The sequence below is a fragment of the Elephas maximus genome, chromosome 14 (genome assembly GCF_024166365.1).
Source record: "Elephas maximus indicus isolate mEleMax1 chromosome 14, mEleMax1 primary haplotype, whole genome shotgun sequence".
NCBI lineage: Eukaryota > Metazoa > Chordata > Mammalia > Proboscidea > Elephantidae > Elephas > Elephas maximus.
The window spans coordinates 39,766,659-39,782,323 of record NC_064832.1 but is presented as its reverse complement, the minus strand read 5'-3'; the positions used below and the strand labels follow the sequence as shown (position 1 = coordinate 39,782,323).

At 40.4% G+C, this 15,665-nt stretch overlaps 1 protein-coding gene across 2 annotated transcripts in view; it reads right to left on the bottom strand.

Annotated features, from left to right (window-relative positions):
• The window catches only part of VWA8 (von Willebrand factor A domain containing 8), a 481,697-nt gene that overhangs the window by 59,956 nt on the left and 406,076 nt on the right, over positions 1 to 15,665 (bottom strand). For both annotated transcript variants that reach the window (XM_049853196.1, XM_049853197.1), the window contains one exon: positions 14,544 to 14,652. In XM_049853196.1, coding sequence (XP_049709153.1) covers positions 14,544 to 14,652 — 109 coding nt within the window. The remainder of the gene's footprint in view (positions 1 to 14,543; positions 14,653 to 15,665) is intronic.

The window sequence follows — 15,665 nt, the reverse complement described above, 5'->3', positions numbered from 1 at the left end:
CTAAGACTACTATTGCGATTAGCATCACCACCTGACTAACTCTGAAAATCCGGCCATTCTCCAATTAGCTGAATGGTGGAGTAGTCTCCAGCCCTGCATCTTTCACATCTTTAATAGTGACACTAAAATAAAACATCCTCCCACGGTCATGCTATTTCTCTACTACTTTTCATGAGCAGGAACAATAGGTGCTTGCGCCTGGCCCTTCGTACCCTAATAGTGCTCACTACATGGGCCAGTTATCCTGTAAACCTATGTATTCCCTCTATACATTCTGGGGCTGGAAAATAACAAGATGCTTTTAGTTCCACTAGAATCCGCCAGGCGCTCCTTGGAAACTCTATGGGGCAGTTCTACTCTGTCCTATAGGGTCGCTATGAGTCGGAATCGACTCAATGGCACTGGGTTTTTTTCGGTTAGACCTACTGTGAGAAAGACTCGTTCCAAGACTCATCTCTCACATGACCTTCATAAGCATTCACTGTGACTGGAAGGCCTCAGTGGCACTGGGGTTTAGTATCCATTCAAAACTAATATCTAGTAACTCTTGAAAACTCTAGATATTTCATTTTACTGGTGGATAATTCATTTTACTGGTGGATAGCCAATCTTTATTGGTGTAAAATAACGATAGATTCTTCTCTGGAAAGTTTTATTACTATTATTATTATTATTGTACTTTAGGTGAAAGTTTACAGCTCAAGTTAATTTCTCATACAAAAATTTATACACATGCTGTTTTGTGGCATTAGCTGCAATCCCCACAATGTGACAGCACACTCTCCCTTTCACCCCGGGTTCCCTGTGTGTATTCAAGCAGTTCTAACCCTTCCTGCCTTTTCATTGTGCAGTTGGACAGAAGCCACCCATCTGGTCTCTTGCATCTGACTGAACTAAGAAGCACACTTTTCATGAGTACATTCCTCACGTGTATTATTTTTTGTTTTACAGATATATATTTAAGTGTACACATGTGAATGCATATGTGTGTGAGTAAAAACTTGGAAAAAAGCCAGTTATCTTGTGGTTTGTCATACTAGCAGCACCTTGAATGCTTGTTGCTATGCCTCATTGGAGAATCTCTTCACAGCTACACAACTCTGTTCAGGAACAGACTGGACGGATTCTCTTTGGTTGCGTTCACTCTCCACTTAGTTCCTATTAGAATTGTCCTTGGAGATTTTAAACTGGTTTTATTAGTTGAAGTAAATATGTATTACCAGCTCAAGAATTCAGCAGGGAAGGAGTTGGGACTGTGGACAGTCCTAGCATGAGAACTTTATCTCCACATCATTTCTTATTTTGTTTGGAAAAGCCATTGCATAAGGGCCAACTTTTGGCATTTGGCTTTTGTTTAATCTAGTCTTCACGTATAAGCTGGGGCTAGCCTGGCCTCTTTCCTAGTGCGATTTCCCTTCCAGCCTTCTGCTTGTTGTAGCCACTGCTTGAAACCTAGACCTCCCCACCCCTACTCCTCGCCCATGCTGCTGCTTTCAAATGCTGCTGCTTGGCAATGACAAAATGGAGGTCAAGTAATCTGTTTCCTGCCAGCTCTAGGGCTCTCTCTCTTTTACTCCCTGTCTCTCTGATTAGCCAGTTCTGGTGAAGCCAAATACCACTCATGGCAATGCCACATGTATCACAGTAAAACTGTGCTCTATAGGCAGGGCTGGATTTCCCAACAAGCAAGGTATGTATGGGTTTACTTGCGTGTATTTACTACCTGTAGTGAAAGTGTTCACTACAGATTAGTAAGTAAACACAAGTAAGCCCATGTGTACCTTGCTTAATGTAAACTGGTACCTATCTTGCTTACTGGTTAATTACTCTCCCGTCTATAGGATTTTCCACTGCTGATTTTTCAGACGTAGATAACCAGGGCTTTCTTCCGAGGTGACTCTGGATGGACTCAACCTGCAATCTTTCAGTTAGCAGCAAGTGTGTTACCATTTGCGCCACACAGGGACTCTCCAATTAAGGGACGTTAACGTGATTCTGTTGGGGCTCAGGCACTTACTTGCTAGATACCGTTTCTTAGGGATATTTTTGAGTTGTCCTTGGTGCCATCATTCATAGGGGTCCCACTGCATTATATTTACCAAAAAATTCTTTAAAGCTTCTTGCATGTCACTAGCACCCCTGCCTAATTTCTACTGGTACTACAGGGTTCTCACTGTCTATAGCTTTTTACTGCTTTAGTAATTTTAACGGTCATCTGGTAAAGATCAAGTTAGATGCCTATTCTTGTGCAGCCTGGAAAGCAAGGCTATACTTCTAAGCTCAGCTGATGCCGTGCTCAGTGACGAGCCAGCCATGTGCTAAGAAGGACTCACTGATGTTTTGCTGCTCCCCCTGAAATCTTCCTGAAGATGCTGCTTTCGTTCTTCCTCTCTCATGGCTCTATACTCTCGCCGTAGTCAACACATCTCTCTTGGCTTGGGCTTCCCTCTATACAGGTGACCATAAAAAATACACATATAGAAATGTAACTCTAGCTGGTCCTAATCTGGTTGCTGAACTCCAGATTCACATTTTAAAAACTTTAAATATCATGTTTGACATTTTTACATAGATATCCCAGTAGTGCCAAAACTTACCAACATCCAAAACAAAGACTTTTCTTCACAAGTCTCTCATCTCCCTGTGTCTCCTATTTCTGTCCTCCTCTAGGGCTTCCAAAGCTCCCCGTTCTAATCCAGAGTTACTGGACCTATTGGGGCTGGAGGAACTGTCGAGACAATAGCTGTTGAGTTGCTCTTCAAAGCCTGAATGGAAACTTTCTCCTGAAGTCACCTTTAAACTAACAGTTTAACCCAAAGAGTAAAGATTGTCACTCTTGAGTATTGCATTTAAAAAAAAAAAAAAAAGTGTGTGTGTGTGTATATATATATAAATACATATAAAAAAGACCAAAGAGTCAACAGCTATTTTAAAGCATAGATGAGAAGGTTAGAGCGCAGGAAGTGAACAACTAGAACAGAATGTGAAGAATGTAACTAATGACACTAACCATTATGTCTGTTAACTGTGGAATGGCAGAGGGTTTTGCTGTGTATATTTTCACCAAAAAAAAAAGTTTCCCACCTTCAATGAGTCACTGTCTGCTCTTCCTCCCCCTCCCCCTCCTTGTTCTTCTCTTCATATCATTCAGCTTTTTATAAGCTACATTATCATTCTCTAGGCCCAAGGTTTGAAGAGGCATTCCATGGAATACTGCCTTTCACTTCCTCATGACATGATTGGTTTAGATTTTTGTTTGTCGTCAACAAGTAAACTAATGTGATCTGCCAATGTTCAGATGTAACTTTGCTGAATTTGTTTATTAGCTCTAGTATCTTTCTTGTGGAATCTTGGAGATTTTCTATATACGGAATCATGTTATCTGTGAATAGAGATGGATTTACTTCTCCTTTCCAATTTGGGTGCCTTTTACTATTATTATTTTCTTATCTAATTGCTCTGGCTAGAACTTCCAGTACAATGTTGAAAACCAGTGATGAGTATGGGCATCCTTGTCTTGTTCCTGATCTTAGGGGGAAAGCTTTCAGTCTTTCACCATTGAGTATGATGTCAGATGTGGGATTTTTATTGGTGTCCTTTATCATAGTGGGGAATTTTCTTTCTATTCCTAGTTTGTTGAGTGTTTTTTTTCATCATGAAATGATGCTGGATTTTGTCGAATGCCTTTTCTGCATCAATTGAGATGATCATTTGTTTTTTTCCCCCCTTTATTCTAGTAAAGAGTTATTACACTGACTGACTTTCTTATGTTGAACTACTGTTGCATTCCTGGGATAAATCCTACTAGACCATGGTGTACAATCCTTTTAATATGCTGTTGGATTCAGTTTGCTAGTATTTTTGTTGAGGATTTTTGCATCTATATTCACAAGAAATATTGATCTGTAATTTTATTTACTTGTTGTGTCTTTACCTGGTTTTGGTATCAGAGTAATGCTGGCCTCAAAGAATGAGTGAGAAAGGTCCATCTCTTCTTCTATTCTTTAAAGATTTTGAGAAGGATTGGTGTTAATTCTTCTTTAAATGTTTAGTGGAATTTACCAATGAAGCCATCCGGTCCTGGACTTTTCTTTGTTAGGAAGTTTTTGATTACTGATTCAATCTCTTCACTTGTTGTAGGTCTGTTGAGCTTTTCTCTTTCTTCTTGAGTCAATTTAGGTAATTTGTGTGTTTCTAGGAATTTGTCCATTTCATCCGGATTATCTAATATGTTGGTGTAAAATAGTTACTATCTTCTCCTACTTCCAAATTCCTTCTTAAATTTGTCCCATTCTTTCCATTTTCACTTTAATTAACTAGTTCAAGTTCCTATCAAGTCTCGCCTGAGTGATAAATTTGTGATTTGATATCCTGGTTTCTACTTCTCCCTTCTCTAAAATATTCTACTTCCACAGCTATGAAATTTACTAAAGAAGACGCAGCCACACCACTCCTTCCAATACCTTCATAGCTCCTCACTGATTTAGAATACAGTCAGCCTCCTTGGCATGGTGCTCCAGGCCCTTCAGGATGCACATTCTCCCTGGCTGTTTCTCTCACTACCCACCGCCCCCAAGTGCATCCCCAAACTCCAAATTCTAGTCACTCCAGACTGTTTTCATTCTCCAAACCATCTTGTATTCAAGTCTTCATCCTCTGTTAAAGCTACATGTACTGCTGTCAGTCTGTCAGTGTTTATTACATGTCCATGATGAAATAAGTAATAGAAATTGACAATAAGCATTTAGAAACTTGTATGGCAATTTCAAAAAGTAATTTTATATTGAATCCTATACTAAAAATTTTGAGCTTGTATTTGTATGTCATTTTTCTAGTAATTCATATCCACTGTATTTTATAGAAGCATTAGTCTACTTTGGATTAAACAACTACAAAAACACCGAAAAAACTGGTCTCACCCCACAGGTAGTTTGAGAACCACTGATCAAGACTGTCCTTCAAGCCTCATCCTCAGAAGAGTTACCAGTTGAAACTATGCCCATTCTTCAAAGTACAGCTCAAGTGACATTTTCTCTGTGAAACTTTCCCTAACTGTTCAGCCTAGAAATTACTCATACATTTGTCTACGTAAACACAGCCCTTTGTTTAAAACTTTTCTGTGGCATTAGACATATTATGTCCTGCATTACAACCACCGATGTGTCTTCTTCTCTAGGAGGCCAGTGCTTTAAAGGCAAGAGCCCTTGGATAAAACAGATAATCAGTAAATGTCTCTGAATGAAACACAGTTATTCTAGAGTAAATAAAGGGAAGAGAGAAACGCGTCCTGCTCTGTGTGTGTGAGCAAAGTGGGTGCTCAGAGTAATACCTCAGTTCCTTACCTGGCACCTACCTGTCTCTCAGCCTCATCTGTTCGTTTGCATTTTATACTTGTGTGGGACCCTTATGCCTTGCCCTCAGCTCCTGCCTGAGATCACACAGTTGCACCTTTGTCCATGCTGTGCCCTCTGCTGGACATCGTTTCCACCCTTCTCTGTCTGGTTAATTCTCATGTGTCCTTCAAGACTCATCTTATGCAGCCTTTCCTTCAAAATCTATCCTGAATCCGTTTCTCTGGCCTTCTATGAATTCTATGCATCCTCCCAGCTGGGCATTTACCATATTAAACTGAAATTATCTGTTTACGTTCTGTCTTCCCCCATGCCTCGAGACTGTAAACTTCTTGAGTACAGGGACAATATCTTATTAGTAATCTGCATACTCTCAGTGCCAAGCATAGTGGATGCCACATAGTCAGTGTTCGAAAACACTATTTATCTGAAGGCAAGCTCATTTTGAAGCACTAAAGGAGAAAAGGGAACATAATTATTGGTTTCTGGAGACATTATGCTAGCCAAAGCAATCAGAGATACGCTAATTTAGTTTAGGAGGAGAATAAAATTACTGATTGTGGATCAGAAAAACACTGGAGAGAAGAAATGATTAAAATCAGTGGCTTTTGTATGGGAACTGATATTCTGTTTGCTAGGGAATGCTGGGATCAGAGATTCAGATTCTGAACTAAGTATAACTGAAGTACTTATAGACTCTATTTTCTATTGAGAAACAATTCTTGCTATCGATTAAGAAAATGTCTAGTACTCTCAGGACGCTATGATATTCCATATAGAATTCAATCAAGAAGGAAAAGAAGGTCACTGGTGACAGCTATCTTAATTGAGAAGAATGAGACAGGCTACAACACAGCACATGTTGAAGCAGATGTTAACATGGGTAGCAACAGCATTTCCTCTTCCGTGAATCTCAGCACAGACACCTGGAAGAAGTACGTGGGCCCGAGCTGCGCTTTGGGAAGTCATCTCAAATGATGATTTCTTAGTTCTTAGCCAGACTTTCTGCTATTCACCAAGGAAACTCCCATGGTTACTGGTATTACGTAGCAACCTTGAAACAGCTGGAAGATATTAGTCAATCAAAGCCACATAGGACTGGCAGGAGGATGGCGAAAGGGCACCAAATCAAAGCCTTCTTGTTTTGGTTACAATCTAAGGATTCCTATTACACATGACGCCTTGTCTACCCTTGGCCAGAGCTATGTTTTTAACTAGCTCTGTCTCCGTAAATTGAGGATTAGAAGATCCATCTGGGAATAACTCTTCGGTGGATTAAAAATAAAGATTTGGTAATAAAAACACTTAAAATGCTTGGCTGGCATTTGGATAATGATGCAAAATATTTTAGTAGTATAGAGAAAGATTGCCATTTTTATGAAATTGTAGAGTTGGAAAAAGATAACAGAGATCTGACAAGCTTTAACCACTCCTCTGTTGGTTTGTCACGCTGTGGTGGCTTGCGTGTTGCTGTGATGCTGGAAGCTATGCTACTGGTTTTTCTCAAATACCACCAGGATTACCCATGGTGAACAGATTTTAGTGGTGCTCCCAAACAAAACAAAATAGGAAGAAGGACCTGGCAATCTACTTCTAAAAATTGGCCAGTGAAAACCTTATGAATAGCAGCAGAACACCCTCTGATACAGCACTGGAAGATCTGCCTCCTCAAAGTAGAGTTGACCTTAAGGATGGGGTTGGAGTAAGGCTTCCTGAACCTTCATTTGCTGATGTTGCATGACTCAAAATGAGAAGAAACATCTGTAAATATCCATTAATAATCAAAGAAAGTAGAATGCACAATGTACGAATCTAGGAAAACTTGAAGTTGTCAAAAATAAATGGAACACATAAAGATCAATATCCTAGGCACTAGTGAGCATAAACGGACTGGCATTGGCCATTTTGAATCAGATAGTCATATGACCTACTATGCTGGGAAACACAAATTGAAGAGGAATAGCACTGCATTCATCATCAAAAAGAACATTTCACAATCTATCCTAAAGTACAATACTGTCAGTGATAATATCCATACACTTACAAGAAAGACTAGTCAATACTGTTATTCAAATCTATGCACCAACCACTAATGCCAAAGACGAAGAAATTGATGATTTTTATCAGCTTCTGAAGTGTGAAATTGATCGAACATGCAATCAGGATGCATTGATAATTACTGGAGATTGGAATGTGAAAGCTGGAAACAAAGAAGGATTGATAGTTGGAAAATATGGCCTTAGTGACAGAAACAATGCCGGAGATCACATGATAGAATTTTGCAAGACCAACGACTTCTTCATTGCAAATACCTGTTTTCACCAGCATAAACGGCGACTACACACATGTACCTCACCAGATGGAATACACAGGAATCAAATCGACTATATCTGTGGGAAGAAACAATGGAAAAGCTCAGTATTATCAGTCAGAACAAGGCCAGGGGCCGACTGTGGAACAGACCATCAATTGCTCATATGCAAGTTCAAGTTGAAGCTGAAGAAAATTAAAACAAGTCCACAAGAGTCAAAGTATGGCCTTGAATATAACTCACCTGAATTTAGAGACCATCTCAAGAACAGATTTGACGCACTGAACACTAACGACTGAAGACCAGGTGAGTTGTGGGATGACATTAAGGATATCATCCATGAAGAATGCAAAAGGTCATTGAAAAGAGAAAAAAAAAAAAGACCAAAATGGATGTCAGAAGAGACTCTGAAACTTGCTCTTCAATGTTGAGTAGCTAAAGTGAATGGAAGAAACGATACAGTAAAAGAGCTGAACAGAAGATTTCAAACGGTGGCTTGAGAAGACAAAGTAAAGTATTATAATGAAATGTACAAAGACGTGGAGTTAGAAAACCAAAAGGCAAGAACACATTCGGCATTTCTCAGGCTGAAAGAACTGAAGGAAAAAATTCAAGCCTAGAGTTGCAAAACTGAAGGATTCTATGGGCGAAAAACTGAATGACACCAGAAGCATCAAAAGAAGATGGAAGGAATACACAGAGTCACTGTACCAAAAAGAGCTGGTTGATCTTCAACCATTTTAGGAGGTATGATCAAAAACCAATGGTACTGAAGGAAGAAGTCTCAGCTGCTCTGAGGCACTGGCATAAAATAAGTCTCCAAGGATTGACGGAATACCAGTTGAGATGTTTCAACAAATGGATGCACTGCTGGAAATGCTCATTTGTCTATGCCAAGAAATTTGGAAGACAGTTACCTGGCCAATTGACTGGAAGGGATCCATATTTGTGCCCATTCCAAAGAAAGGTGATCCAACAGAATGTGGAAATTATTGAACAACGTCATAATATCACATGCAAGTAAAATTTTGTTGAAGATAATTCAAAAAACTGTTGCAGCAGTACATTGACAGGGAACTGCCAGAAATTAAAGTTGGATTCAGAAGTGTACATTGGACAGATACCATTGCTGATGTTAGATGGATCTTGGCTGAAGAAGAAAACACAGAAAGAATTTTACCTGTGTTTTACTGACTATGCAAAAGCATTAGACTCTGTGGGTCATAACAAATTATGCATAACATTGCAAACAATGAGAACTCCAGAACACTTGTGCCCATGAGGAAGCTGTACATAGACCAAGAGGTAGTTGTTCAAACAGAAAAAGGGGATCCTGTGTGGTTTAAAATCAAGAAAGGTGTGCATCAGGGTTGTATCCTTTCACCATAACTCATTTAATGTGTATGGTGAGCAAATAATATGAGAAGCTGGACTATCTGAAGAAGAATGCTGCATCAGGATTGGAGGAGGATTCAACAACAACCTGTGATACGGAGATGATACAACCTTGTTTGCTGAAAGTAAAGAGGACTTGAAGCACTTACTGGTGAAGATTAAAGACTACAGCCTTCAGTATGGATTACACCTCAACATACAGAAAAAAACTCTCACAACTGGACCAATAAGCAACACGATAAACAGAGAAAATACTGAAATTGTCAAAGATTTCATTTTACTTGGATCTACAATCAATGCCCACAGAAGTAGCAGTCAAGAAATCAAACAACATATTTCATTGGGCAAATCTGCTGTAAAAGACCTCTTTAAAGTGTTAAAAAAAAAAAATGTCACTTTAAGGACTAAGGTTTCTCTGACCCAAGCCATGGTATTTTCAACTGCCTCATATGCATGCGAAAGCTGGGCAATGAATAAGGAAGACTGAAGAAGAATTGATGCATTTGAACTATGATGCTGGCAAGAATTCTGAATATACCATGGACTGGCAAAATAATGAACAAATCTGTCTTGGAAGTACAGCCAGAATGCTCCTTAGAAGTGAGGATGGCGAGACTTTGCCTCATTTTTGTACATGTTATCAGGGGGACCAGTCCCGGAGAAGGACATCATGCTTGGTAAAGCAGAGGATCAGCGAAAAAGAGCAACACCCTTAAATGAGATGGAGTAACACAGCAGCTGCAACAACAGACTCAGACATAGAAATAATTGTGAGCATGGTGCATGACCAGCAGTGTTTCGTTCTGTTGTTATATGGGGTCATTACGAGTCAGAGCCGACCAGTGGGCACCTAACAACAACAACACGTAACAGAGTCCTGAGCTTTGGGCTCAGACACCTGCTTCACTAGACTCATGGCCCAGGACAGGTTATGTCATCTTTCTCATCTTCAGGTCACTCATTCATAAAACCAAAAAATTCAAACCCATTGCCTGCTGAGTTGATTCGGATTCATAACAACCTTATAGGACAGAGAAGAACTGCCCCATAAGGTTTCCAAAGAGTGGCTGGTGGATTCGAACTGCCAACCTTTTGGTTAGCGGCTGAGCTCTTTAGCCATTGCACCACCAGAACTCCATAGGTAGGGTACACACACAGTAAAAGCAAGTGGTCTCTCGGCATTTTTCCACTTCCATTGTCTAGTCTCCTAGTCCCTCAGTTTTCTCATCTGTCAAACACAGAAATAAAACCTATTGGTTATTGTAAAGATTAAATAGTATAATGAATGTAAACTACTTGACCTAGTACCCGGCCTGTAGTCCAGGTTGAATGAATAGTAACAAGTACAATGAAGATAATGATGAAGCTAATCCTTCTGTAGAGAATGCCATATGCTAAGCACCGTTTTCAATGTTTTACATGTATCACCTTAATTAATCATTGTAACTGCCCTATTATCTATCACTCCCATTTTACAGAACCCAGGCTGTCTGGTTCCAGAGCCAACACTTTTAGCCACTAAGCGAGGAGGAGGAGGGGGAGGATGGACTGGAGGAGGAGACCTTGCTGATAATGCTGACCATGTAAGGCACCTAGTAGAATGCCTGGCACATGGGAAATGCTTGCTATTGTTATAATGATGGTATTATTTGTAGAGACTTATAGAGATGGAAGTTCTACAAACCCTAACCCATCTATTTTAGGTACTTGTTCAAGGATTAAATCAGTTTTATCCCCTTTCTTGGAGTCCCTGGGTAGCACAAACAGGTTAAACATTCGGCTACTAACTGAAAGGTTGGCAGTTCAAATCCACCTACAGGTGCCTTGGAAGAAAGGCCTGTGATCTACTTCTGAGAAATCAGCCACTGGTAACCCCTTGGAACACAGTTCTGCTCTGACACCCATGGGGATGCCATGAGTTGGAGTCAAGTCAACTCAGGGGCAACTGGTTTATCCCCTTTTTTATATTTTAACTATTTCTTGCTTTCATTTAAGCCTAATTTCTCTTTTTTGAAATCCCAGTAAAGAAGAGAATAAAAACTTCTCTGGAATGATTAATTACTCTATCTGAGGATATTTAGTAAGTTACGAATCTCAAAACCTTTAAGGATTTTCCATAGGTGCTAATCTCTTGTTTTCCATCCATTTAATCTTATTTGTTGCTTTTCTCTGAGCCTTTCACAGTTCTTTCATTTCTCTCTTGAAAGCTGGAAACAAAATTGGACACTATTTTCTAATACTGGTTTCATCCGTGTGCATTTAGGAGAAGAGTCACTCCTTAATGCTAGTGCAAATGGTTAATTGCTGGACTACTATCAAAAAGTCAGTGGTTCGAAGCCACCCAGCTGCTCCTTGGGAGGAAGACTTAGAGATCTGCTTCCATAATGATTACAGCCTAGAAAACCCTATGGGACAATTCTACTCTGTTACATACGGTCACTATGGGTTGGAATTGACTCAACAGCACCTAACAATGACAACAACCCTAACCCAGGCATACTTTGTGTTTTACTGTGAATTTTGGATCTGACTTTTCTTCTTATAAGGTTGATGTGAAGATCAAATGAGACGATGTTTTTAAAGTAACTATAGCATGGTGCCCAATGAATACCAATCAAGACGTTAACTAATACCAGATGAGGAATCCAATCCCTTCAATTATAAATGTATTCTTGTATCCCTAATGGCCTCTGTCCACAGGGTAAAACCCAGTGTTGTCTGAATGTTCTCTTGGCATACAGGGTTAGTCATAATCTGGTCTGCACCTCCTTTTCCAGCTTCCTCTCTTCGCATCGCCTCCCACCACGAACACGCTCTACTCAGCCATACTGAACAATTCGCTCTTCTCAGAACCCACCATGCTCTCACCCATACCTCTGTGTACTTGCACATGCTGTTTCCTGTGTCTGGGATGCCCTGACTCCCAAACACCTGGGAAATTCCTCAGCATCTTTCAAAAGTGAACTGAAGCATCACGTTCTCCACGAAGGCCTTCATCACTCATCCCCCAGATGGCAAGCTACAGCATCTTACGCATATGTCTCTGTAGAACTCATGAATTGTTTGCTATTTATCTTCTCTGGGTTCCTTGAGGGCGAGGGCTATCTTTTATTTTTCTGTCCCTAATGTTGGGTATGCCTCAAGAACTTAAGAAATGAACGAATGGTTGAACTATACTCATTCTTCAGCCTCAGTACAAGCACTATCTCCCCATTACCCTCACGTCCTCTGAATCACTCATTTTGGCCCTTGCTCACCACTTGACTTGTGCTCACCCAGCAGTTCCTCCCATGCCCAGGGTGATGAACACTTATTAAGTGAGTGACTATGGAAGAAAATTTGGTAATTTAATGTCACTTTTTTCATATAACTAAAGTCAAAAACCAAACCCAGTGCCGTCGAGTCGATTCCTACTGATAGTGACCCTATAGGACAGAGTAGAACTGCCCCATAGAGTTTCCAAGGAGCGCCTGGCGGATTCGAACTGCTGACCCTTTGGTTAGCAGCCCTGGTGGCGTAGTGGTTAAGTGCTACAGCTGCTAACCAAAGGGTCGGCAGTTCGAATCCGCCAGGCGCTCCTTGGAAACTCGATGGAACAGTTCTACTCTGTCCTATAGGGTCACTATCAGTCGGAATCAACTCGATGGCACTGGGTTTGGTTTTTTGTTTATATAAAATCTGGAAACCCTGGTGGCAAAGTGGTTAAGAGTTCAGCTGTTAACCAAAAGGTCAGCAGTTTGAATCTACCATGCGCTCCTTGGAAACCCTATGGGGCAGTTCTACTGTGTCCTATAAGGTCTTTATGAGTTGGAATTGACTCAACAGCAACAGGTTTTTTATATAAAATCTTATGCTGCTTTATTCTAAATAACTGCATGTGGATTTTCTTTTTTTAAGCAAATGGCTTAACTTTTACATTCCTCAGGATTTGAAACTAGGCATCTAGTTAATCACTATAAAAATCGTTCCTCCTGGAAATGGAACTTTTCCTTATCTCCCAACGTAGTAAAGATGTTTTTAAAGAGGAGACATTCCCAGAGTTTTGGGTTAAGATGGCTGTCTTACTTTCCAAGTGCTGCTATAACAGAAATACCATAAGTGGGTGTCTTCAAAGAACAGAAATTTATTGTCTCACAGTTTAGGAGGCTAGAAGTCCAAATTCAGGGCTTTAACTCTAGGGGAAGGTCTTTGTCTCTTTCAGCTTCTGTTTCTTATTCCTTGGTGATCTCTACGTGGTGTCTATCTTCCCCCAGTTTATGTTCCCCTCTCTGTGTCTAATCTGCTTTTTTTACATCTAAAAAATGATTAGCTTTAAAAGACATCCTACGCCAATATGGGTTCATTGATGTAACAAAGAAAACCATATTCTCAAATGGGATGACATCCATAGGTGTAGGGGTTAGGATTTCAAAACATATTTTGGGGGACACAATTCAATCCATAATAATGGTGGATTGAAACCGCAACATAGGACTTCTTACACCCAATAATTACCAAAAATAATAAAACTTTCTCCCAAAAGAGAATTAAAAACAAGAACCAAAGAGGTAAAGGGTAAGATTGAAGGAATCAGCTTCAAACACTTCACAAACAGGAAACAGAAGATTCCAGAGTAGAGTGGGGAGACACAGCGTGGCCCCTACTTCCCTGAAATAAAGCTTTACTCTGTCTTTAGGCGAAATAATCTTACTTCTTTCGTGATTTTAGAAAATCCTTAAAAAACAAACAAACAAAAATACCCTTGTGTGTCAGAGTAGAACTGTGTTCCATGGGGTTTTTAATGACTAATTTTTTGGAAGTAGATTGACAGGCCTTTCTTCTGAGGTGCCTGTGGGTGGACTCAAACCGTCAACCTTTCATGTTAACCATTTAAAAAAAAAAAAAATTTCATTTTTAAGGATTCCAGAACATACTTAGTACCCTTCCTTAATTATCTGTGAGAATTGACCAGAACATGATTTCAAATGTAAAATTTCCCAATGTCAAGTCATTGTTTAGGAAATATTAAAGCATCTTAACCAATATCTTAGAAGCTTTAGCAATATTAACTGGTTCTGTGAAACTACAAAAAGGCTGGCACCAAGGAGGGGGCAGGAAGGGAAGAAGCCTGGAGTCATAGCGAATGCACACCCTAGATAATCCAAAACGCTCCTCTGTTCCTCCAGTGAATGCCAGTAAAACAATGTGCTGGGAGAGAATTCTATTTGTGAATTTCTCACAGAGATGGGTGCTCACAGATCTTTTGTGGCGGAATCAGGAAGTTTGGTGCCTGCTAGGTTGCTGGTAAAATTACTGCTTCCTGGACAGGACGGAAGGTGCAGTCAAATATTTTCTCTTACCATTCTCAATTTAAAAAGCCATGGGGAGTCCACAGTTTTATACCAACATTGATTGATTGATTTTTTTGGACTGGCGGATTAGGGTAGTTTTGGGATGGGTCCAGCTTTGTGTCAGATTATTTTCTTGGTCCACAAACGGAAGATTACCTGTAAGTTATCCAGGATGACTCGGAGGGAGTGTACCTGTCGACGAACAGCAGCTGAAAATCTTTCATAGCTTGCAGCATCGTATTCACTCATTTGGATCTCTTTAAGCCTGAAACAGAGCGGGAGAAAGCCAACAGCTTAACTCACATAACTGTGGGTCTTTTACTTCCATTCATCTATTGGTAGAGCTGTAGCAAACTGGCTTGGTAACTCGGGTTGCCTTGTAAAGAAAAGGAAAGAAATGATGTCTCCAGTTTGGAGTTTCAAAGGAAGGAAATGTCCAGTGGTGTGCTGGTAAACAGTTAATAAGTGACTCTGCAGGATGAAAAAAAAGCCCTGACTTGTAGCATTTGCTGATTTCCACAGTGTAAATACCCCATCATGATCGATTTTAAGCTGCCAACAGTGAGGTCGCTGAACATGGAGTTAGTAAGAAATGTGCACACTGGACTAGGCTCTCATGAGCCTGGCTAGCTCTATAGCCCACTCCTGCAGTATTCCAAAGACATGTTGTGATGCTGGCAGCTATCAGTTCACATGGCAGATTCTTAGAGATCAACACGGTTTGCTTTTCAAGACTGAGGCCATCTCTTTGGTTGGCCCAGATAGCAAAGAATGTAATTTAACGTATGCTATGTGTCCATATGCAAGAGTTTTCTGAAACTGCTGACTATATACTTTTTACAGGATAATTATGTTTTAATATTATTGTGGCTTTGAAATCCTAGCTCTTGGTCCAACTCTCTTCCTCTTCATCATTTGCTCCTGCTGCTGTCCCACTGAACACGGCATGCGTCCCCACTTCTGTGCCCTTGTGCAGGCCTCTCCCCCACCCGCCCAGAGTGTCCCTTCCCTGCCTCTTTGCCTACTAGCCTCCACTTACCTTTCAAGACAAATCCATGATCATCTCCCCTGGGAAGCCTGCTCTGATCCCCAGGTCTTGCTTCTGTGTTCTCATATCACCTCCTGTTGACCACTATCAGGGCATTTACTAATGTGCTATCGTCTGCCACCTACCTCCCCAACTTGGTCCCACGCTCCTTTAGTTAAGGGCTGAGTCTTTTTCGTCTTATACGCACAGTGCCTTAGCATGATGAAAAAAAGCTGGTATATAATAGGTGC